The 23,847-nt window shown below is 63.5% G+C and overlaps 1 protein-coding gene and 1 long non-coding RNA gene across 8 annotated transcripts; one reads left to right on the forward strand and one right to left on the reverse strand.

Annotated features, from left to right (window-relative positions):
• The first annotated feature begins 4,708 nt into the window (after positions 1-4,708).
• ATP13A2 (ATPase cation transporting 13A2) lies at positions 4,709-23,693 on the forward strand. 7 transcript variants are annotated; one of them, XM_049106770.1, is made up of 29 exons: positions 4,709-4,839; positions 11,178-11,272; positions 11,355-11,537; positions 11,803-11,861; positions 11,988-12,102; positions 12,349-12,428; positions 13,285-13,362; positions 13,556-13,625; positions 14,368-14,502; positions 14,589-14,655; positions 14,742-14,873; positions 16,040-16,195; positions 16,700-16,810; positions 16,899-16,945; positions 17,028-17,216; positions 18,249-18,455; positions 18,947-19,042; positions 19,127-19,286; positions 19,374-19,494; positions 19,636-19,760; positions 20,432-20,592; positions 20,718-20,834; positions 20,958-21,037; positions 21,361-21,513; positions 21,598-21,694; positions 22,484-22,707; positions 22,786-22,937; positions 23,040-23,209; positions 23,300-23,693. In XM_049106770.1, exons 1-29 carry the CDS (start codon positions 4,830-4,832, stop codon positions 23,432-23,434), a joined length of 3,525 nt encoding a protein of 1,174 aa, XP_048962727.1. In that variant the 5' UTR covers positions 4,709-4,829; the 3' UTR covers positions 23,435-23,693. The 7 variants fall into 7 exon arrangements, with proteins under 7 accessions (XP_048962727.1, XP_048962731.1, XP_048962735.1 ...); XM_049106774.1 differs by having other exon boundaries at positions 14,395-14,502; XM_049106773.1 differs by having other exon boundaries at positions 4,710-4,839; positions 12,352-12,428.
• LOC118353887 (uncharacterized) lies at positions 11,105-12,373 on the reverse strand. Its single transcript, XR_004813424.2, has 2 exons — positions 12,204-12,373; positions 11,105-11,750 (listed from the first exon to the last, which is right to left on the reverse strand). It is a non-coding gene; the product is annotated as an uncharacterized LOC118353887 (long non-coding RNA).
• Positions 23,694-23,847: the final 154 nt, after the last annotated feature.

The raw sequence follows: 23,847 nt of genomic DNA on the forward strand, positions 1-23,847 counted from the left end.
CGAAGGCAGATGCTCAACCACTGAGCCACCCGGACGTCCCTATAAGGGCTTCTTTGATGCTAATAAAGATCTGCCTGTGTGTGTGGTTTATATTCCGCCTCTAACCACTGGGTAAGGGCCCCGTGGTTCAGGTGCACGGCGACTGCCCTGCTGCTCTGCCCATCCGGGCGGCCCCTCCTTTCACCCGGGAACGCTCCCAGGCTGCTCTTCCACCCACTGCAGTGAGATCACCCAGGAAACAAGGGCTTCTTGCATCATGAGGCAAGTGGCTGAGAAAAATGCCTGCCTCACCCAGGATGAACCTTAATGAGCATTTCTGGCTTTGTAAAGGGACACCTCAAAAGCACTCGTCTCCACCATTATGAGAGGGGAGGCCGTTGGGGGTAAAGATGAGTAAGATTTGTTCCCACCTGGGAGCCAAGTCACCAAATTAAAAAGGAACAGGGACGCCTGGGTGGCTCAGCAGTTGAGCGTCTGCCTCCAGCCCAGGGCGTGATCCCGGAGTCCTGGGATCGAGTCCTGCACCAAGCTCCCCGCAGGGAGCCTGCCTCTCCCTCTGCCTGTGTCTCTGCCTCTCTGTGTGAATAAATAAAATCTTTTTAAAAAATTGAAAAAGAACAATGAATTACTAGAAATTAGAACAGGATCTTAAAAAAAAAAAAAAAAGAACAGGATCTTCACCCTGCGGTGTCACCATCTCAAATTCTCCACCCCCCCACCAGCTGTAAGACCACACGGTACCCCGGCCCGCCCTCAGGTGGCGGAGCCCAAGTTGGGGAGTGAGAAGGGAGAGCGCAGGCCGCCGCTTCCACGGCTGCTCGCACCGACCCGCTTCTGTCAGCCCCGGGAAGGGCACGGTCCTTGGGTTCACGGATGACTGGACTTTGCCCCTCCTGCCTAGATCTGGAGAGACAGGATTTCTCACGAATAAGGCAATGGCTCAGGGAGACCAGCTCTGCGCCTCCCCCCCCCCCGCCCCGGGAGGAAGCAGGGTCCCGGGAGCTGCCCCCGAAATCTGCCTGTGCACCTGTCGGATCTGTGTCTGCAGCCACTCTGCCCGTCTCAAACCGGGGCCGCATGGGAACACGTGATCCACCCGTAGTCGCATTTACTGCCTACGTCATCTTTCCCTGAGCTGCGGGCAAATGTCCCATTTCAACAGTCCCAAAGGCTTTCCAAATAAGAACTTCAGACCTGAGCTGAGAAGGACGGTATTTTGTCCTTGATGCCACTTCTGTGCCCAGAGCGTGTGCAGACACCGTGCCTTCTTCATCCACAAAGGTCGTAACTGGAATTCCTCGAGTTTCCCTAAGACAGGACCCAGCCATCCCTTCTTCCCTGGTCTTTGGGCAACTTGAATCTCTGTGCCTCTGTTTCCCGATCTATAAAATGGGAATTAACGGCATTCACCTCTCAGAATTGTGGCTCGAGTCCAAATGAGAAATATGTGAGTTCTTAACCCCCAGGAAAAGTAAATATGTGAGGTGACAGATGTGTGAAGTCAGGGAAGAGAATCCTTTATACGTAAAAAAAAAAAAAAAAAAACACTAAAAATTTTTTGTTTTTATTTTTGGTTTAAAGATTTTATTTATTTTTTTCATGAGAGACACAGAGAAAGGCAGAGACACAGGCAGAGGGAGAAGCAGGTGCCCTGCGGGGAACCCAATGCAGGACTCGATCCCAGGACCCCGGGGTCATGCCCTGGGCTGAAGGCAGATGCTCAACCGCTGAGCCACCCAGGGGTCCCAAAAGCTGAAAAAATTTTAAAATAAATACTTAACATATTAACTTTCAAAAAATAAAGACAAACGAGAAAGCATCTATCCTACAGTAGGGCAAATGCTCCAGAAACGCAATCCAGGAGCTTTGTCTCAAATCCCCACGGCATGGAAGTCCCCTCAATGCCACAGGGACCACCTCGGTGACGACCTGGGATATTTCTCATCGGCCTGACCAGAGCCATTCATTGGATGGTTTCCCTGGGCAGGACCACCAGCGCTCATTTCTCGTGTCACACTGACCGCTCGGTGCAGGGACCGAGCACCGCCGGCCGAGCCCAACACCCTAATTCTCTCCGACCTTTCCCCTCCTTGCCCAGGAGACTACAAGGCAAATTGCTGAAACCCCACTTTATGTGTCTAGACAGCCATCGTCTTGTCATGGGGTTTGTCACTAGGTGAGAAAATCCGCTTTCGTAGCAAAACTCTAGTGAAACTGGAGAAATTGAGAAGTAAGGCAATTAATGCTCTAGAATAAACTGGTTCACACTAGTGACTTGTCAATCCTTTTGCCTCTTGGACCAGGCATAGTTTATGTCCTTCTCCCGGGGCGGGGGGGAGGGGAGGCAAAGAAGAAGCCACCCTCTAAGGAAAGTTCCTTGATGGGTCCTGACCCACAGGTGACTGGAGCCCAACCCACAGACCACTCAGAGGACCACAGTGACAGCCACTTCCCCCAAAGGTAGCCCCAGCAGACGGGAGCGCCTTCCACATCCTCTGTGGTTTGGGAGGAAGCGTCCTCTGGCCTCCTGCCTGGCCAGGCGTTGGGCGGAGCAGCAGGTGCATCTCCTTCGCGAGGGCTCAGAGAGTGGGGCCGCTTCAAAGCCCAGCAGTATGAGCAGCGTGCCTGAGGGGACCCATCTGGCAGGGGGGTCCCTGAGCCCCATGATTTTACGAAACTTCCAGCCGAGCGCCAGAAGCTGAAGAAAGCAACCGGCTTCTCCCAGGCACCGGCTATCTCGTTCCGCCCTCTGAACAGCTGCCGATTTCCAGCCCAGGACGGGGGCTCAGAGAGGGAAAGGGACTCTTTTAAGGTCACACAGCTAGAAAGTGCCGGATGCACGTCGCAAAGCCCAGCCCCGGCGCCGGTCCCACACCGCCTCCGGGCAAGGCCACCCTAGCAGGCTACCTCTCCGCACCCAGCCGTTGTGGGGGTCTGGGTCCCTCCGGCAAGGGGAGCTGGGCTAAGCCCTGGGGGAGGACGTGGGGACTCTGAGAAGTAGCCTGCCTGCCCCGGAAATGTCATCAGCAGATGACACGGGACTTGTCAGCTGAACTGAGTGAAGCCAGCCGCGTCCCCCAGGTGGTCAGGCTGCCCTGCCAGGCAGCCTGCCTGCGCTGCGCAAGTGGCGCTATTGTCCGCCCCGCCGCACCCGCCACCGCTCAGCATCCCTGGTTCCACTCCGGCACCTGCGCAGAGCAGAGCCTGCACCTGCACGGCCCTCCTGCGCCCTTAGCCAATGTGTGTATCGAGCTCTTGCCAGGTATTGGATGCTGTCGAGGCCTCCCTGCTTTCCTCGAGTCTACCCTGCACCCCCACATCGAAGCTCGGGCTCCTTCCTGCCCTTTCCATGAAGTCTTTTTTTTTTTTAGATTTTATTTATTTATTCATGGGAGACCCAGAAAGGGAGGCAGAGACACAGGCAGAGGGAGAAGCAGGCTCCCTGCAGGAAGCCTGATGCGGGACTCGATCCCCCGACCGGGGTCGAAGGCAGATGCTCAACCGCTGAGCCCCCGAGGCATTCCTCCATGACAAGTATTGTTAGGGTTTTCCTCTGCCTTCCTTTGGCTGCTCCCCGGGTCTGTCCCATTCACCGTCATGTTCTCAGCTTCCAGAACAGAGCCTGGCATGCCAGAGATCACACTGGGTGGACCATGGATCGGGCCAGTCCCGTCGTGGCCCTAATAGCATCCTAATAGGATTCTTCCTGGATTTACCCCAGACCCTGGGGTCTCTGATTCACCATCAGCCTTTGGAGGTCCTTAGTCCAGAGGCCACCGACCTCCACTGGAGCCAGGGGACACTGTGTGTTCACCTGTTGCGATGGGGAAGCGTGCTAAATGCTGCACACGGGTATGAGGTGTCCGGTGCCCGTCAGGGCCTCCATGCGTCCTACCTGCGCAGGTGTATCTGCAGTCATGATGTGAGACTCCTGGGGTCTGGGCCCTACCTCCGCTATTCTCCGGGATTTCAGAGGCCTCCCTGCATCGCCGCAGAGTCTCCCCATGTCCACGCACGTGTCTGAGTCCCTGCGTCTCTGGGCAGGCCTGTCTTCCTTCTTTGACATCGGCCAAGCCACGCCAGTCTCAAGTGTTTTAAGTTTTCCCTCCTGTGGGCCTCACAACAACTCTCTGAGGCGGGCATCGCTGAAAGGAGGCCCAGAGAGGGAGGTGACTTGCCCAAGGTCACACAGCCTGGCAAAGACGGAGGTCAGCTTGGTGCAGCCTGCAGAGCCCGGAGGCACACCGCACGCCGGGCAGCTGGGGCTGACCCCTTGTGTGCGGTGCACGGAGGCGGGAAGGGGCGGTCAGTGGTCATGCCTGTGTTTCCGAGGGTCACCCCCCTGCCCCTACGTGTCACCTGTGTGTGTATCTGAGGCTGGTGAGCCAGAGCTGCGCTGTTCCCTTGAAGCAGAGCCCTGGCTCTGCGTGTGCGCGTGCGCGTGCGCGTGTGTGTTCTCGCGTCTGAGGCCTGGCTCGGTCCCCGGGCGCCCCGCACCCCGGGCGGCCCGTCGCGGGCGGGGGGAGGGTCCCCTCTGCGGCGGCGCAGGCGGCTCGGACTACAAGTCCCGGCAGCCCGCGCGCGGGGCGGACGTGGGGCCGCAGTGGGCGGGGCCGGGCGGGCTGCGCGCACCCGACTGCGGCACCTTCCAGCCGCGCCGGCCGCCAGCTGCTGCAGGTGCCCCGTCCCCGCCCGCGCCCGCGCCCCCGCCCGCCCGCCGCCCGCGCCCCCAGCCTCCCGCCCGCGCCCCCGCCGCGGGGCATCGCGACGCCCGGGCCCGGGGCCACGGGCCGCAGCGTCGGGGCCGGCGATGAGCTCGCGGAGCCGGCATGAGCGCAGGTGAGTGCGCAGCTCGGGCCTCTCGGAACCGGGCGCGGGCCCGGGGCCGCCCGTCGACGCGCCGCCGCGCGACACCCCCACGCGGGCTCGTGGTTCAGGGGGGCGACCCCGGGGACGCCCCCTGCCCCCCGCCCCCGTCGTGGGGAGTGGGCGCCTGGCCCTTCCCAGACAGGCGCGGAGCCCGGCGGTGGCGGCGCACCGAGCCGAGCCCTGCCCGCCCTCCCGCAGCCCTGGGCGCTGTGCCCGAGGCCGACTGGGGTCCCCACTCCCTCTGCACTCCCTCTGCAACGACAGATGTCCAGGGAGGGGAAGACCCGCTGCATCCGGGGCCTCCGGGTGGTTGTTCCTCTTGGTTGCATGGACTGATGAATGAATGAATGAATGAGGTTGGAGAAGCCAGCGCTCTCGAATCTCAGGGTCACAGTGTCCCGGACACCAATGCCACTCTTGATCCCCTACCTCAGGCCCTCCCCCGAGGAAGCCCATCAACACCCAGGTCCAAGGACCACACCCTGCATGTTACCCATCCCAGACCATGCGACCCGAGCCCACCCTTTTTGGAGTCTAAATCCCCCCTGCTGTGACAGGAGCCAGGAGACCTCTCTTCTCCAGAAGGGTCCCATCTCCGCGTCAGTCACCCAGACCCCAGACCGCAGCAAACGGTCCACCAAAGGTTGAGCATCCTCGACAGCTGCACACACCCTCGGTTCTGGTCTCTCCCTCCCCGTCATCTCCCACCTCCCGTCCCACCCCACTGGAAGCTCAGAGTGCACCCCCCCCCCCCCACCGGGGAAGGAGCCGGAAAGCTGAGGAAAGACGCCCTCTGAACTCCAGAGCTGAAGATCAGGGCACTCCTAGCAGGTTGTTTCTCACACACACACACACACACACACATCCCCTCTCGCCTGGCAGAGGAGAGGAGCTTCTGGCTGCAGGGGGAGGGGGGGAGCAAGGCAAGGGAGGAGGCAGCCCTGTTGTCTGGGCCCCTGCCAGGTCATCAGCAGGAAGCCAGGGCTTCCGCAGGAAACAAGAGGTTCTCAGATGGCTTTGACTCCAGCTCCTCCACTCCCCTGTGCTGGTGGCATTGCCCCGGGGCCGTGGAGTCAGGGTAGGTTCATGTCTAGCCTTGACCACCCATAGCTGTGTGACTGTGGACATAATAACCTCTCTGTGCCTCATGCTAAGTGGGATCCAAATCCATACTTTTCCTGGGGTGGCCGTGAGGATGAGTCCAGATGAATGTGTTCATTCAGACCCACTCCTTTGCAGCTTCTCCCTTTTGCAGCTGTATGACTCTGGGCCAGGTGCTCTGAAGCATCATTCCGCAGTTTCCTCTTCTGTAAAATGAGGTGATAATAGACCCTCCCTCTGAGGGCGATGCATGAAGATCAGTCCCTGGTATTCAGAAGAGCAATATAATCATCGTGGAAAGTATTCTCATCCCACACAGCCTGCTCGGGGCCACCCCGAGCTGGTATTACTAGAAGAGATCAGACACTGCCCTGGCCTTCCTGGGCCATCCCTGGGGAGGCTGAACCATAACTAGAGACAAACAAGCACTTCCGAGTGTTTTCACAGGTGTCCCCCTGGAGAGAGTGCCCTGGGCTTTGACCTTGCCTGGAGACTAGAGTTTTCCGCAGAAGGGACTTCCTCCGTCAAGCCTCTCTCTTTTTCTTCCTGGACTTGGGAGAGCACGCTGCTGCTCCTGAAATGAGGGGTGTGTGCTAGGCACCAGGACAAACCCCCCAGAGGGAACATTGTTGTGATCCCCAGGTGGTGGGAGGCGGGGAGTAAGCAGACCAGGGTCACACAAGGTGATCTCTGGCAGGGGCCCTTGACGAAGGAGCTCGCCCCTCTAACCTGGCCTCTGACTGCCCCAGAGGCAGGGTCAGTGACTCCGAGCCATTGCTTCCATGCTGTGTTATGGAAGCGAGATGTCCACACGGGTACTGGTTCGCTCATTCAGTTAATGGTTCCTGCGTCCCAGCCCCATGCCCGGCGCTGTGAGCAGGATGGGGATACCCTGTTCAAGCCTGATGGCAGGATGGCTGCCAGCGGGCATGACGGAGGCAGGTGGAGAGGACTTTGGAGCAACACAGACTGTGTCTAGCTGCTAGACACCTTAGGGGGCCAGCTGCCTCTGCAAAACCCAGTCTTCTCACCTATAAAATGGGATAAATTGCAGGACTGTTGCAGGATGAAATCAGATTAGCACCAGCGAAGTGACCCGCTCCGGGTGGCCCAGCATGCCATGCAGGCTTCTTCCCCATCCCTAGCCCGCCGGGGAGAAGCCGTTGAGTGTGCACAGGGGAGCAGGGGCACAGCTGTGGCTTCAGACAGGGTGATGGGAAAGTGGGAGGAGAGCCTGAGAAATGGGTCAGAGACGAGCCACACCTCCTTGGCAGGGAAGCCAGCAGCTGCCCGTGTACACATGCCCACGCTTCAGGAACTTCAGACACCCTGGGGCGGCTGCTGCTCACACTTTTTCATGTGCCAGCTGCTCAGGCTTACGCTCCTCGAGAGGGAAAATGAAGACCCAGAAAGGTTAAGGCACTTGCCTCCCAAAACACAGCCTGCCTCTAGGAGAGCCCAGGGCTCTGAGGGAGAAGCCCTGAGGTTGGGAGTGCGGTGGTTAAGAGCGTGGACGCTGGAGCCAGACCGCCTGGATCAGATGCCACCACTCACTGGCTCTGTGGCCCCTGGGCAACCTGCTACACCTCCTCCGGCCTCCGTTTCCTAAACTGTAAAATAGGGATAAAAGTAGTACCCTCTTCGTGGAATGGTGGTGAGGAATCCGTGAGTTAATGTACGTGAAGTTCATGTCAACCCCTCATAACCCCGAGGTGCTCTTCCCCTTGTGCCACGGAAACATTCAGGACCAGCCCTAAGGCCTGAAGCATGACCCACCGTGCCCCACTCAGGGAGCCGGCCTCTGCGGCAGGTGAAGGACTCTGGCAGAAAGACAGCTGGGACTCCAGTGGCCACTGGGACCGCCGCCTTTTGAAGTGGGGCAAGAGAGGTCTGTGGCTTTTTGGTGGCCAAGGACCTGAGAACCCAGCTTGCCAGGCTGTGTCACTTGTCCCAGAGGCCTGCTCCTCTGCCCCCCAGGCAGGGGGCTAGAGTGAATCACCCCTTTCCAGGCTCCAGCAGCGAGCAGAGGGGCCCCCCGCTGTGTGTCATCTGCAGGCCACTGCCAGGAAGGGGAAGAAATGCTCTCCTGACAAGCCTCACTCAAGTGGACGGGGCTGCCCCCCCCCCGCCCCCGCCCCCCCCCCCCCCAGAGTAAAAGGGACCGGACCGCCCCAGGAGAGCTGGGGCAGGGTCTCTGAGCCCCAGAGAAGGCTGACCTGGCCTCCTGCCCCCCCAGCTCTGAGCCTCTGCTGCTGGCTGGAGACCCCCCACGGTTGAGGGCTGCAGGCTGTGTGTGCGTGTGCGTGTCCATCCCCTGAGGCCCGGCTCTTCCTGGAGCTGGTGGCTCTGTTTGTTTTCTGAGTCAGCCGAGTGGACAGGGAGGGCCTGGCTGGAGGTGGGGCTTGGGTTGTTGAATCATGAAGTTCAGAGAGGCCTGGGGAGGCCTGGCCGGAAGCCCTGGCCTCCGAAAGTGCCCAATTGGGCCCTGAAAGCCGAGGATCCAGCCCCAGTTTCCTGGTTCCACCGTTTACCGGTGTATATGTGTGTGGCGGGGGGTCTTTGTCCCTCTGAGCCTCGTTGGTAAAATGAGAAAAAGGAGTCCACCTCCCCGTGTGGCTGGATTTGCGTGGAGGCATACAGTGGGTCTCGTCCCCTGGGAAGCGCTTCGGGGCTGTTGGCTGCTCTTACCGGCATGGCCATAGCAACTGTCACGACCGTCCATACGTAGGGCCGTGGGGCTGGGGTAGGAGAGCACGGGCTGCCTGGTCTGGCGGGGCCTCGTGCGTGGTGCAGCCCACGGAGACCACCACCCGGAGTCAGCCTGCCCGGACTCGCACCCTGACGCTGCCGGGTACTTGCTGCGTGATCTTGGCCGAGTTACTTAACCTCTCTGAGCCTCATTTTCTCCCCTAAGAAGGGGATAACAATTGAGCTCCCGCCGCAGGGTTCTTGTGTTAACGGTGGTAAAACGGGCCAGGAGCAGATGTCGCACACGGTGGGCTCTTGGAAGCGTTGGCTGCTCTGAAAGCTGCAGAAGCCCAGGTGTCTGGGGACGGAGCAGCTGAGGGCCTGGGGATGTTGTGACAGTGGCCTGGGACCCTCGGGGCTTGTGGGTGGAAACTGGCTGCGGTGGGGAAGGGGCAGGAGCTCAGAAAATCCGCAGGCCGCCCCCACCTGGCCTGCTGTGTGCCATCCCTCTGAGCGAACCCCGTGGGTGCCCAGCGCTGCTGCCAGAGGGGCCCCTGCGTGTCTCAGCCCCACAGGCGGCCCAGCGGTGGGGGCGGCGAGCCCAGGCCCTCTGCAGCCCTGGGACACCCGCCGGCCGCCTGCCCCGCCAGGACCACGGCTCTGCAGGAGGGGAGACAGGAAGAACAGGATTTCTGCAGTAGAGCCTCCTAGTGCTGGTCTCTGACCTCAGTTTTCTCGTCTGTAAAACGGGAGCGATAGTCAGCCCTTCCCCGCAGAGGGTTGAGTAAGCTGGTGCTCAGCTGGGACGTAGCAGCTTCTGTCCTCCCTCACCCCTCCTCTCTGCCCCCCCCCACTCCCACCTTCAGAGTGGGGGCCCCTTTCCTGCCTGCCATAAAGTCCAGACCCGACCTCTCAGCATCCCCTCGCCGCCAGGACTCTGCTGGGCACGGGAGTTGAACAGGGATAAGCAGCCCTGACCTCTGCCCTCCGGGTGGGGACTGGATGCAAAAGGGGGACACATGGTTCCCAGGGAGCGAGTAGCTTGGGGCTATTCCACAGGGCTGCGGAAGCTCGGGGCGCTCACCAGGCCTTGGGCCCCGATCCTGGGCCTGCACCCAGCCAGGGATAACCAGACGCACGAGGAAACCAGACTGGAATGAGCCAGCAGGACAGTCACATAACAGGCCCGCGAAGACTTGAGCCATTGGGTCTGTCGAACCAGTTCATAAAATAGCGATGCTTTGTTTTCTTTTCACTTCAAGTCTTTCATTGGCCCTGCCAGGTGCCAGCATTAGCAGAAATACAAAGGTTGTGCTTTTGCACTTAAAATAACCCGTTATCTCCCCGCTTGCCTCATCCCCGTGGTGTTTGTCTCCCACTGTAAGCCCGTAATCACACCTGAGCGCCGCGTTCCTGGCCCCAGACCCCCCTGACGCGCAGCTCCAGCAGCAGGCTGGCGTCTTCAGCGTCTCCAGGATCAGGCACTGCCAGGACTCTTGAGGGCACCCGGGTCCCGAGGCGGCTGGGCCCCATCACGGCCATGACCCCAGGGGCCTCACTCACCAGCAGGTGCCACTTCGGTTCATGCTAGAACCTTCGTCTCACGCAGCTGCAAATACAGTTGTCTTGAATAACCTTATCGTCCCTTTCCTGTGCTGCTCAGCGTCTAAAGGTTTGACTGCCTTTGGTCCTGGTTCTGACACCTTCCGCTTTTCAGGCCAAGGACCCAAAGCACCACAAGGATCTGTGCCACCTGCTGCTGCATTTTTCCAGGATGTGTGTCCAACCTGCTCCCATCCGCCCCTCCGTGCTGGTCCTTGGTCTCAGCAAGCTGGTTCTCAAAAGCTTTATTCTAGTAATTATGTGAAACCCCATCAGTGGAACACTGCTGCCAACCTCTGGAAACATTTCAGGGTTTTTTGTTTATTTAAGAGAGAAAGAGGGGCGCCTGGGTGGCTCAGTGGTGGAGCACCTGCCTTTGGCCCAGGGCGTGATCCTGGGGTCCTGGGATCGAGTCCCGCATCGGGCTTCCCACAGGGAGCCTGCTTCTCCCTCTGCCTGTGTCTTTGCCTCCCTCTCTGTGTCTCATGAATAAATAAATAAAACGTTTAAAAAGAGAGAGGATGCAGGGGGTGAGTGGGAGGGGGTGCAGAGGGAGAGAGCAAGTCCCAAGCAGGTTCCACTCCCAGCGTGGAGTCCGACATGGCTCGACCCCACTCTGAGATCATGACCCGAGCGGAATTCAAGAGTCAGATGCTCAACCCGCTGAGCCCCCCAGGCGCCCCGTACGTCAGTTTTAACAAAGGGCTCTGTACCTGAGGAATGGCAGGTGCAGTGGGGACCGTGTATCCCCGAGGTGTGACAGATGGGTTGGAGCAGTCAGGACGGCAGCTGTCCAGGAGAACTGCCCCTCCGACCTCAGCAGCTCCCACGTGGGGCCACCAAATGACGATGCTAATTTTATTTTAAGGTATAAGAGAGGGAGGAGCCCCCATGACCTGTCTCCCTTGCACCCGCAGACAGCAGCCCTCTCGTGGGCAGCACGCCCGCCGGCTATGGGACCCTGACGATAGAGACATCTGTAGATCCCCTCAGCTCCTCAGTTTCATCCGTGGTAGGTGGCGGGGTGGGCAGGGGAGGCTCCAGGCGCGCCCCCGCCCCGCGCCCACCCGGCCTGTCCGTCCGTCCGTCCGCAGAGGCTCAGCGGCTACTGTGGCAGTCCATGGAGGGTCATCGGCTATCACATCGTGGTCTGGATGATGGCAGGGATCCCTTTGCTGCTCTTCCGCTGGAAGCCGGTGTGGGGGGTGCGGCTGCGGCTCCGGCCCTGCAACCTGGCCCGCGCAGAAACACTCGTCATCGAAATAAGAGACAAAGAGGTGAGGCAGCTGGCGAGGGGAGCGCAGGGGAGGGGGTCTCAGCCCCATCTGGCCGCTCACCTCCTGTGGGACCGTGCACAGTTGTCCTCTCTCGGCCTCTGCTTTCCCATCCGAGCAATGGGCGGGAGAGGCAGTTGGGTGGCTCCCCAGGGCATCATGTATGTCCTTGGTCCCTGTTTTGTCCAGCGGGGGCCGCCGGGCGGCAGGGTGCACCTGGGAGAGGACCAGTGTCTCCTGGTATCAAGCCCCCACCTCTGTGTTCCAGGATAATTCCTGGCAGCTCTACACTGTGCAGGTGCAGACCGAGGCCATCGGTGAGGGCAGGTGAGGTGGCCCCGTCACCCTGCCCAGAAGCCCCGGCTCCCTGCCACGGAGGGACTGTGGCTGCATGGGATGGGGAGGTGCTGGCCCAGTTCCCAGGGCTCCACGGTAACCCCTGCCCGCTCCCAGCCTGGAGCTGCCGGCCCGGGGCCAGGCGGAGGATGGCCGGAGCCAGGCGGCCGTGGGGGCCGTCCCAGAGGGTGCGTGGAAGGACACCGCCCAGTTCTGCAAGAACGAAGAGGCCGTGAGTGCACAGCTGGCTTCCCCACGAGCCCTTAACCCTCCCTGGGCCTCAGTGCCACGCTCTGCACAACGGGAGGGTTGGAGTCCCCGTTCCCCACGCACCTCTGGTTCCTTTGCCCCAATGTCCGGGCTGCTGGGCCGAGCACCTCGGCACCTCCAGGCCTCCCTGCCTCTTTCCCGCAACACTGGCCTCTGCCCCTGCACCCCACCCCCAAGCTGTCTCCAGCCTCTTCTCTCTCCCACCCAGCAGCGGACGCTGCGATACTACCTCTTCCGGGGCCAGCGCTACGTCTGGATCGAGAGCCAGCAGGCCTTCTGCCAAGCCAGGTAGGGCTCAGGCCGGCACCGCGCGCTCCTGCTGGGTTGGGCCGAGAGGTGGCATGACGTGGCCCCGCGTGGACTCCACCCTGGGCTGCGCACCTCAGACCCCGGCGACGTGAGCAAGTTGCTGAGCCTCCCCGGCCTCGGAGTCCCTGTCTGTGCCCTGGGCAGAAAGAGAATCCCTAGCAGAGGCCTCCCAGGGTTATTTTGAGGGGCAAGTACATAAGCTTCGTGTAAAGGTTGGCTCAGCCTCAGGCCAAGGTGGCAACACTGAATCAGACCTTAGGCTCTGGACTCGGATCATCCGATTGGGGTCTCGTCCCCCCCGCCCCCGCCACCTACTAAGTGCTCAGTAACTGTGAGCTGCGTCTGCAGAGGTGAGTGCCCGGGGGACGTGGAGGTGGCACCAGCCTCTGCCACGTAGAGAAGCACAGCACGAATCGCTGACGGGTCTGTCACGTGGTAGGTGCCAGGCACTAGCCACGCGCGTTACATGGCTTCTCGTTTATCTGCCGTGGCCCTGTGTGGCAGGTGCTGTCACCATCCCCGTCCTGCCGATGAGAAGACAGGCGCAGAGAGGTTAAGTCACTTAGGGAAGGCATCGTCGTGAAGAACACGCCTGTCGCTAAATAATAGGGATTCTTGTCGCTCTTAACTGTTAATCATCATCCCTCACTGTTCTTCCTGGTTTGGGGCCCGACCAGGGGAACTGGAGGAAGTTAGACCCAGAGTTAGAGAGCTGCCTCCTCCCAGGAGCTCAGGGGGCCAGGAGGGGCCTGGAGCCCCGAGTCCCATAGGTAGGGGAGGCGGTGCCCAGGCCCCATCGCCCACATGTGTTCCCCGCCTCCCCCCCTCCCCCCAGCCTGCTGGACAACGGCCGCACCTGCGAGGACGTCCACCGCTCCTGCTCCGGCCTCAGCCTCCAGGACCAAGCCGTGAGGTGGGTGTGCTGCCCCGGACCAGGGGTGCCCTGCGCCCTGGGGACCCCTATCTTGCCCCCCTGAGCATGGCCTTCTGGTCACCTGCCTTCTCTGGGCCTTGGTTTCCCTGGCTGTAAGATGAGCTCTGTTGCCCTTGGAGGGTCCGGCCGCCACTGCCCCCTCCATCTTTTGGCCCGGCCACTTCTCTTACAGGAAGACCATCTACGGCCCCAATGTCATTAGCGTGCCGGTCAAGTCCTATCCCCAGCTGCTGGTGGACGAGGTAGGACTGTCCCTGGGCTGCACCCCGGCTCTGGCTTCGATTGGTGGTGTGGCCCTGGCTGGGGGCTTGCCCTTTTAGGGCCACTTGCCAGTGGCAGGCCGGAGCAGCTGTCCCCTCCTCCGTAGGGGAGAGTCACCTCAGAGCCAGCCCCGTCAGCTCAGGGCGAGGAATTGGAGGCTGTGGTCCAGGCTGGGGCTGGGAGTAGAGGCCGGGAGACGAGGCCACACAGCCCCGGCCTTTCCTGGCCTTGCTGCACCTAAGCCACCTTCACCCTCTGGCAGCTGCATGAGTAGGGACACAGTTCACACACCAAGGACCCAAGCTTCAGAGAGGTGACGTGGCCTAGGGGACAGTGGGGAGCCATGAGCCGGACGCCCCGGAGGACACAGAACCTCCCGGCCTTCTGAGCCAGCGGCGGACGCCCACGAAAGTCACACTGGCTCCTGGAGTCGGGCTCGTGTACACCCCGGGCAGCCACATGGGGGCCGCGTGGTTCAGGGCCAGTGACCTGACCCTTTTGTGCCTCGGTTCCCTCATCTGCAAATGGAGTGTGGAATTGTCACCACCACTGGATGACACTTAGATGACGGGCTTAGCAGGGGCCTGGCTGGCATCTCAGTGTCTGTGTCCTCTTCAGAGCAGAGAAGCTAAGGGCCCCGGGGCCTTTGGGGGCGCTGAGCGGGGCCACGGGCCGGCCCCCCGGGGACACGAGCCCTGATGCTGCTTCTCCGCCCCTCCCCAGGCACTGAACCCCTACTATGGGTTCCAGGCCTTCAGCATCGGGCTGTGGCTGGCCGACCGCTACTACTCGTACGCCCTGTGCATCTTCCTCATCTCTACCGCCTCCATCTGCCTGTCGCTCTACAAGACCAGAAAGGTGGGTGCGTGAGGGGGATGGCCGGGGCGGGCAGGTCCCCACGGGGGGCCGCCCCCACCCACTCCCCATGTGCCCCCTGCCCACAGCAAAGCCAGACTCTGAGGGACATGGTGCAGCTGTCCGCGAGGGTGTGCGTGTGCCGGCCCGGGGGAGGTGAGAGCTCGGCGGGGGCGGGGGGGAGGGAGGCTCTGGGGTGGGGGTTGGGCCCGGGCCACGCTGAGGCCCCCGCTTGCCTGCAGAGGAGGAATGGGTGGACTCCAGCGAGCTGGTGCCCGGAGACTGCCTGGTGCTGCCCCGGGAAGGCGGGCTGGTGCCCTGCGACGCGGCCCTGGTGGCTGGCGAGTGCGTGGTCAACGAGAGCTCCCTGACAGGTCAGCCCCAGCCCCTGGCCTCTGCCCCCGCCCTCCCTGCCCTCGGCCTCCCTACCCCTGACCCTCTGCCCCCAGCCTCCCAGCCCCCGGCCTCCCTACCCCTAGCCTCTCAGCCCCTGGTCTCCCAGCCCCTGGCCTCCTAGCCCCTGGCCTCCCTATCCCTGGCCCTTTGCCCCTGGCCTCCCTGCTCCCGGCCCACTGCTCCTGGTCTCCCAGCCCCCAGCCTCCCAGCTCCTGGCCTCCCTGCCGCCCGCCTCCCTGCCCCTGGCTTCCCTGCCGCCCGCCTCCCAGCCCCCAGCCTCCCTACCCCTGGCCTCCCAGCCCCTGGCCTCCCTACCCCTAGCCTCTCAGCCCCTGGTCTCCCAGCCCCTGGCCTCCCAGCCCCTGGTCTCCCAGCCCCCAGCCTCCCAGCCCCTGGTCTCCCAGCCCCCAGCCTCCCAGCCCCTGGTCTCCCAGCCCCTGGCATCCCTACCCCTGGCCCTTTGCCCCGAGCCTCCCAGCCCCTGGCCTCCCTGCCGCCCGCCTCCCTGCCCCTGGCTTCCCTGCCGCCCGCCTCCCTGCCCCTGGCTTCCCTGCCACCCGCCTCCCTACCCCCAGCCTCCCAGCCCCCGGTCTCCCAGCCCCCCGCCTCCCTGCCCCCAGCCTCCCTGCCGCCCGCCTCCCTACCCCCGGCCCCCTAGCCCCTGGCCTCCCTGCCCACTGGGCCCTCTGCCCCTGGTGTTTCTATTTCCCTTCTGCTCTCGAGTGACAATCCTGGGTTGCTAACCCTGCACCCCGCGGCCACTCCTCCAGGCAGCGTCCTAGGGCAGAAGCGCCCCCACCCCCCTGCGGTGTGTTGGTTTGAGTCATAAAAGTGATGCAGCTCGTTACAGAATAGTTCCAAGAGTCCAAACGTCTCCCCGCCCCGCTGTATCCATGTGCACACATTCCTGGTCCCTGGCTGGCACCCATCCTTCCGGGATTGTCTGGCTGCCTCTTTATGGCCTTTGTCTTGAGTCTCAGTGTCCCACTCTGTGAAATGGGGGCAATGATGCCTGCATGTATGGTTGTAAGAATTAAGTGGGACCTGAGGGCTTATGAAACGATTCTGTGCTTGATTCTTGGGTTGGTGGTGGGAAGGAGTGGCATGGAGACCCCTCACAGGCCTCCTGCCCCATCCCTCCCAGGGGAGAGCGTTCCGGTTCTAAAGACGGCCCTGCCGGAGGGACCTGTGTCCTACTGCCCAGAGACCCACCGGCGCCACACACTCTTCTGTGGGACCCTCGTCCTGCAGGCCCGGGCGTTCGTCGGACCCCACGTCCTGGCAGTGGTGACTCAGACAGGTGGGAAGCAGGGAGGCAGGAGGGGATGCTGGGCTCATGCCACCGGGTCGGGCAGGGGCCATCTCTGCCGCTGTCCTACTGGGGGACCCTGGGCAAGTCCCCCACACCTCCAGCATGCGTGCGGTCGGCTGACGTGCGCAGGGCTGTGGCCAGCAAGCAGGAGCCCACCCCTTAGGAAGGGAACAGCCCTGTACGACGCCGGCAGGCTCTTGTCACGTGGGAACTGGCCCTAGCGTCACCAGACTTGAGTTTTTCACTAAGAGCCACATATCCGGATTTTTAAAAAGTGAAACCGCCCACTTCATAGATACCGTCCACTCGTTCCATTTTCGCTAAGCCCCATGAGGGCCGGCAAGACCCGTGGGCCGTCACGAGTCACCCCACACTGGGTGATGCCTCCTCCCAGGAGCAGCAGGTCTCACAGCCCCCAGTGTGGTGCGGGAAGGCAGGGGCCGGGAGGGCCTGTCCTGACCCTCGCCACCCCCACCCCCCGGTTGCTCCCAGGGTTCTGCACAGCAAAAGGGGGCCTGGTGAGCTCCATCTTGCATCCCCGGCCCATCGACTTCAAGTTCTACAAACACAGCATGAAGTTTGTGGCTGCTCTCTCTGTCCTGGGTGAGTGACCCCCTGCACTGCCTTCTGCTGGTGCCCCTCTCCCCCAAGCCCTATCCCAAATCCCGCTGAGCCCTTGCTGTCTCCCCAGCTCTCCTCGGCACCGTCTACAGCATCTTCATCCTCCACCGCAACCGGGTGAGCCTCGGGGACCGGGCAGGGGCGGCCGGCGGGGACCCGGGGCCAGCCTGGCCCCTGGAGTCACGGTGCCTCCCGCCAGGTGCCTCTGAATGAGATCGTGATCCGGGCTCTGGACCTGGTGACGGTGGTGGTGCCACCCGCGCTGCCCGCTGCCATGACCGTGTGCACACTCTATGCCCAGAGCCGGCTGCGGAGCCAGGGCATCTTCTGCATCCACCCGCTGCGCATCAATCTGGGGGGCAAGCTCCAGCTCGTGTGTTTTGACAAGGTGGGGGCCGCGGGGCGGGGGCCGCGGGCGCCCCAGCCAGGCCTCCATGCCTGCATTCCTCAGTCAGCAACGCAGGCTGCTGCCTGGTGCCAGGTCCTGTCCTGGAGCCGGAAACGCCCAGAGACCCCGCACCCCCCGGCCAGCTCCCACACACGCCCGGCTCCCAGTCTGGCAGGCAAGACCGTCTGAGGTCACTTAGTCGTTCCCTGGTGCTGCTCTTGGCGCCGAGACCCAGCAGAGACCCCCCCACCCCCCAAGAATAAGCGGATCAGGGCCCACAAAGAGCCGCAGGTGGTGATGGCTTTGGGGGAGGACTTGAACTGGGTAACGTGATAGGTGGGACGTGGGGGTCATTCCCTCAGGGAATGCTCCTCTTTGACCTCAATGATGGGGGGAACCCGAAGACGGGAGGCAGGGCAGGCGGGGGCCGGGGAGCAGTCAGCTCCTCGGAGGAACAGACGGGGTGCCTGGGCACTGGGAACAGTGGGGACTCGGGCGGGACGGGGGGGCTGGGCAGCCCCATTGGCGAGGTTGGACGTTAATTATTCTGAGGGCCCTGGGGGCCCCAGTGAGTCTTGAAACTGAGTAGTGGGGCCTGATCGGGTCCTCGGAGCCCCCAGGCTGGCGAAGGAGCCGGACGTGTACCTGGGCAGCTGGCATCCGAGCGTGGGGAACGCGGGCGCTCACTCGCTCGCCCGTTCAGCACGCACACCGTGCGCCGGGTGTGGCCAGGCCCTCTTCCTGGCCCCGCGACAAACAAGTGATAGGGTCGCAAAGTGGTCGTGGGTGGGAGCCCGAGGCAGGGGCCACCTGACCTGCCGTAGGGTGAAGGAAGACTTCCTGGAGGCAGCGGTGCCGGACAGAGGAATCGGGGGTTGGGGGGAGCGGCCCTGGCAGAGGGACCGCCTCTGGCTCCTGCTCTGGCTCCCGGGATTCCCAGGGGCCCCCGCTGGCCCGGGGTGTGGGCGCCCAGCGCAGCCGCACACAGCTCCTCCCGGGACTCATCACTGGCCCGCCCCTTGCCCCCTGCAGACGGGCACCCTCACGGAGGACGGCTTGGATGTGATGGGTGTGGTGCCCCTAAAAGGGCAGGCGTTCCTGCCTCTGGTCCCAGAGCCCCGCCGCCTGCCCGTGGGGCCCCTGCTCCGAGCGCTGGCCACCTGCCATGCCCTCAGCCGGCTCCAGGACACCCCCGTGGGCGACCCCATGGACCTCAAGATGGTGGAATCTACTGGCTGGGTGAGGAGGCCGAGCAGGTCAGCCCCTGCCTCTGGGCAGCTGGGCTCTAACCAACCCCGCCTGGTCTTCATTCCAGGACTTCGGGTGGCATCCATTGTGCCACCATCATTAATAATGGCCGAGGCCACGTGCGAGCACCCACTTTGTGCCAGCACCCCGCGGCCCGGGCCTTGGCTCGTGCTCCTCCTGTAGCCCAGGAAGGAAGCTTCCAAACCTGCCTCGCAGGGAGGAAGCCCAGGCCGAGGGAGATTTGGAATAACTTGTCCAAGGTCACCCTGCAACTTGTAAGTGGCAAAGCCAGGGTTTGGACTTGGGTCCATCCGACTCCAAAGCCCATGTTCTTGACTTCCATCTGGTCTCCCGTGAAGGAAGTCTTCCACGAGTCTAACTTGCCTCTGCCGCCGCCTCCCTCCGGGGGCCGAGGATGGGCTGCCCGGGGCCAAGCCAGTGCCCGGCCCGACGGAGGCCAACCTTCCCTGCCTGCCTCCCAGGTCCTGGAGGAAGGGCCGGCTGCAGACTCCGCGTTCGGGGACCAGGTCTTGGCGGTGATGAGACCCCCGCTTCAGGAGGCCCAGCTGCAGGGCAGGGTGAGTGGCGGGGGCCGGGGAGCAGTGGCTGGGGAGGGGGGCTCCACAGGCCGGCCCTTCAGCTGCCCCTCCGTCTCCCTGCAGGAGGAGCCCCCGGTACCCGTGAGCATCCTCAACCGCTTCCCCTTCTCGTCAGCCCTGCAGCGCATGAACGTGGTGGTGGCGTGGCCGGGAGCTGCTCAGCCGGAGGCCTACGTCAAGGGCTCCCCGGAGCTGGTGGCAGGCCTCTGCAACCCGGAGACAGGTGGATGGGGGGGCCGCGGCCCAGATGGGGGTGGGCCCCCAGCCTCCCACCCCCTCGTCCCAGCGACCCCTTGCCTCTCCCTGGCAGTGCCTGCAGACTTCGCCCAGATGCTGCAGAGCTACACGGCCGCCGGCTACCGCGTCGTGGCCCTTGCCAGCAAGCCGCTGCCCATCGTGCCCAGCCTGGAGGCCGCTCAGCAGCTGAGCAGGTGGGCTGGCCCTGCCCCAGCCCCTGGGACTGTGCCTCGGGCCCTCTGCAGGCAGAGCCCTGGGCAGATGTCCTTGCCCGTGGCTGGGGGGGGGGGCCTTGGCCGCTGCATGCCCTCTGACCCGGTCTGCCCACCCTCCAGGGATGCCGTGGAGCGGGAGCTGACCCTCCTGGGGCTGCTGGTCATGAGGAACCTGCTGAAGCCCCAGACCACACCGGTCATCCAGGCTCTGCGGAGGACCCGCATCCGCACCGTCATGGTGACAGGTGCCCCTGGCCACGGGGCCGGGGTCAGGAGGGCAGAGGGAAGGGCACGCAGCACCCCTTCTTTTCGGGCCCCTGCTTCAGGCCAGGCCCCTTTCACACGTTTCTCGGTCTTCACAGTGTCCCTCCTAAGTGGAAATCATCCTTCCACTTGCCCAGGGTGGAAGGTGAGGCCCGGAGGAGTAGAACGACCTCCAGAGGCCCTGCGGGTGGTGCTGACCTGCCTGGGTTCCGGCTCTGTGCCCGCTGGGCCACTTCTCCGCGTTTCAGCTCCCCCTAGAGGAGATGGGGGATTATGTCACCCTGGAAAGTGGTGATAGTTTCATGGAGCAAGAGAAGATTCTAGCCAGGGCAACACGGGGAGGGGCCCAGTAGGTCTGTGTCCTCCTCGTCCTCCCCGTCCCTGCGTGCACAGACGCACACACGCACACACCCTTCCCAGCGAAGTCCATACCACTAAGTGGTATGTGTGGGACATTGGCCCAGGTCCCCACTGTCCCCTAAGACCTTCATAGGTTTCATAGGTGAGGAAGGCGGGGCTCAGAGACCTTGATGAACCTGCCTGAGCTCACCCCACCAGGCGCGGCACACAGACCGCGTCTGGCCTCTGTCTCATCTGTGAGGGTGGCCCCCCGGGCCGCCGCTGGGCTCTCACCTTGCCCCCACATTCCTAGGGGACAACCTGCAGACGGCAGTCACCGTGGCCCAGGGCTGCGGCATGGTGGGCCCCCAGGAGCGTCTGGTCATCATCCACGCCACCCCCCCTGAGCGGGGCCAGCCTGCCTCCCTCGAGCTCCTGCCGTTGGAATCCCCTGCAGCCGTGAACGGGGCTAAGGTGAGGCTGAACCGGGGCTCCAGCCGCGAACCCCACTGATGACCCCGCCCTGTGTCACCTGACCCAGGCCCCAGCTCTCTCGGGGGTGGGCAGGGGAAGCTGAGCTGAGCTTCCCGGGCCCCCAGGATCCCGACCAGGCCGCAAGCTACACCATGGAGCCAGACCCCCGATCCAGCCACCTGGCCCTCAGCGGGTCCACCTTTGGTGTCCTTATGAAGCACTTCCCCAAGCTGCTGCCCAAGGTAGGGCTGCCCCTGAGCCCCTCTGGTGGCTCGAAGCCGCCCCCGCGCCCCGCTCCCTCCTCGTGGCTCTCCCGCCCCGACCCTGCCACTGCCTCAGTCTCCCCTGTCTCCCTGTGCTCTCAGATCCTGGTCCAGGGCACTGTCTTTGCCCGCATGGCTCCCGAGCAGAAGACAGAGCTGGTTTGTGAGCTCCAGAAGCTCCAGTGAGTAGCAGGCGAAGGACCTGCAGGGGGCAAGCCAATCCCTGGCGGCGGCTGCGGTGCGTGGCATCATGATGCATGAGCCCCCCGCCCCCCCCACCCCCCCCCGGCAGGCGTTAGGAGTCATCATCACCTTCTGGGAGAACCCAGACAGGCTCTTCTGGGTCCCTCACACCAAAAGTAGTCATTGCCTCAGTTTACTGAGCACCCGGGATGTCCCAGGCACAAAGGCCAGCAGGGCCCCAGCCCTTCCCACATGCGGGCAGAGGGGTGGCTGCACAGACGGGAGGCGCCTCACGGGCTCCAGCCAGGCCCCCTCTGTGCAGGTACTGCGTGGGCATGTGCGGGGACGGCGCCAATGACTGCGGGGCCCTGAAGGCAGCCGACGTGGGCATCTCGCTCTCCCAGGCTGAGGCCTCGGTGGTCTCGCCCTTCACCTCCAGCACGGCCAGCATCGAGTGTGTGCCCATGGTCATCAGGTGAGGCGGGCAGGGGCCGGAGGGGCGCCCCTCAGGGCCCGCCAGCCAGCCTGGGCGCCCGTAACGCCCCTACCCTGCTCCCAGGGAAGGCCGGTGTTCCCTTGACACCTCGTTCAGCGTCTTCAAGTACATGGCTCTGTACAGCCTGACCCAGTTCATCTCCGTCCTGATCCTCTACACGGTGAGTGGGCCAGAGCCCGCTGCCGGGAGCAGGCCCAGAGCCAGGACGCTCAGCAGCGTGGCCTCAGCCCAGCGGGTTCTGAGATGCATGGCGTGGCCTCAGACCCCACCCTGCCGCTTTCTAGCCGGGTGGCTTGGGCGACTCCTGAACCTCGGGTGGCGAGGCGCCGAGCACAGTGCCTCATGCACACAGTAGGTCCTCAGAAGTGGGGCAGCTGTCCTGTGCTAACATGTCCCTGTCCTCCGGGAGCTCCCGTCTGCAGGGGAGACTGAGGCAGAGCCCACGCAGGGCCGGAGACAGGATGCACCCATTGCCCTGCTCGCCTGGCTCAGACCTTGGCCATGTCACAGCAGTTTAGAGGGCACCTCCCTGGCTCCGCTCTGAGCACATGCGCCTTCTCCCCCCGCCCCCCCGGGAAGCCAGGCGACACAGTGGGGCAGCGCCGATCTCATGCTAGTATCTGTCCCTGCATCCACCGAGAACCGTGGTGTCTTCTGGCGACCGAGGGGTTTGGCGGGGGCTAAGCGCCCCCCAGCCTGGGAGCTTCCTGTGGGCAGGAGGAAGCCACCCCATCACTTTCAGGCCTCCTCCCTCAGACTGGAGGAGGGACACCCTGAAGGCAGGGCAGCGGCTTCCCCATCAGACTGGGAGTTCCCCAGAGCTAGGAGGCTGCTGCCCCCACCCTCAGGCCGCAGGGCAAGAGCCACACCTCCCCCCTCCCGCCACCTCCTGAGGGCCCTCCAGGTGCCCCCTGCCATCCGCCCTCTGCCCTCCCTCCCCTGCCGGCAGATCAACACCAACCTGGGTGACGTGCAGTTTCTGGCCATCGACCTGGTCATCACCACCACGGTGGCGGTGCTCATGAGCCGCACGGGGCCGGCGCTGGCGCTGGGGCGGGCACGACCCCCGGGGGCCCTGCTCAGCGTCCCTGTGCTGAGCAGCCTCCTGCTGCACGTGGTGCTGGTGGCCGGCGTGCAGCTGGGAGGCTACTTCCTGACCGTGGCCCAACCCTGGTGAGTCGGGGGCCGCCCGCGGAGCCCACCCCTGCCCTCCGCAGGCCCGTTCGCGACCCCGGGTCTTCGTGCCGCCAGGTTCGTGCCTCTGAACAAGACCGTGCCCGCGCCCGACAACCTGCCCAACTATGAGAACACCGTGGTCTTCTCCCTGTCTGGCTTCCAGTACCTCATCCTGGCCGCAGCCGTGTCCAAGGGGGCGCCCTTCCGCCGGCCTCTCTACACCAACGGTACCGCTGCTGCCCGGCAGGCCGGGTGCGGGGGGAGGGACGGGCTGGGGGGTCTGGCGCCGGTGGGGGGCCCCCCTGGACTCATGCCGCCCTCGCCCCCAGTGCCCTTCCTGCTGGCCCTGGCGCTCCTGGGCTCCATCCTGGCGGGCCTCCTCCTGGTCCCTGGCCTCCTGCAGGGCCCACTGGCGCTGAGGAACATCGCCGACACCTGCTTCAAGCTGCTGCTGCTGGGCCTGGTGGCCTTTAACTTTGTGGCGGCCTTCGTGCTGGAGGTGGGGCTCGCCCTGGGTTGGGGGACAGAGGGGCCCTGGGGGGTGGCCTCAGTCACAGCTGCCCCTCTGCGCCCTCCCCGTCCTCCGCAGAGTGTGCTGGACCAGTGCCTCCCGGCCTGCCTGCGGCGGCTCCGGCCCAAAAAGGCCTCAAAGAAGCGCTTCAAGCAGCTGGAGCGGGAGTTGGCCGAGCAGCCCTGGCCGCCGCCCACCGGGCCCGTGAGGTAGCGCGGCCTGGCCACCCCGGACGCCCGATCTCCCTGCCTCTGAGCCACCGACTGGGACCCACCTCCAGAGACAGCCACCGCCCGGAGGTTGGCAGATGTCCTGCTCCTGTCCCGCATCTGCCCGCCCCGGCCCCCCTGCCCTCAGCTGGAGAAATAATATTGTCCCCCCACTTCAGACATCCTGTGTAGACGACAGCCCCCCGCCCCCCCCGGAGCCGCTGTCAGTGTAGCAAATAAAGTCATGATATTTTCCTGGCGCAGCCTGTCTCCTATGTGGCACCACGAATGGGTGTCCAGCTGGTAGCCCCTAGCATGGGTCTGCTCCTGGCACCCCTGATTTTTGAGATCACATTGGGCGACTCCCCTCTCTGGGCCTCCGTTTGTTCATCTGACAGGAACGATATTTGCGGGTTG

This window comes from Canis lupus, chromosome 2 (assembly GCF_003254725.2).
Source record: "Canis lupus dingo isolate Sandy chromosome 2, ASM325472v2, whole genome shotgun sequence".
Taxonomy (NCBI): Eukaryota; Metazoa; Chordata; class Mammalia; order Carnivora; family Canidae; genus Canis; species Canis lupus.

Coding starts and splice junctions, on each gene's coding strand:
- ATP13A2 (XM_049106770.1), top strand. Junction 16,946..17,027: donor TCATCCTCCACCGCAACCGG/GTGAGCCTCGGG, acceptor GCCTCCCGCCAG/GTGCCTCTGAATGAGATCGT. Junction 19,761..20,431: donor CCGCACCGTCATGGTGACAG/GTGCCCCTGGCC, acceptor CCACATTCCTAG/GGGACAACCTGCAGACGGCA.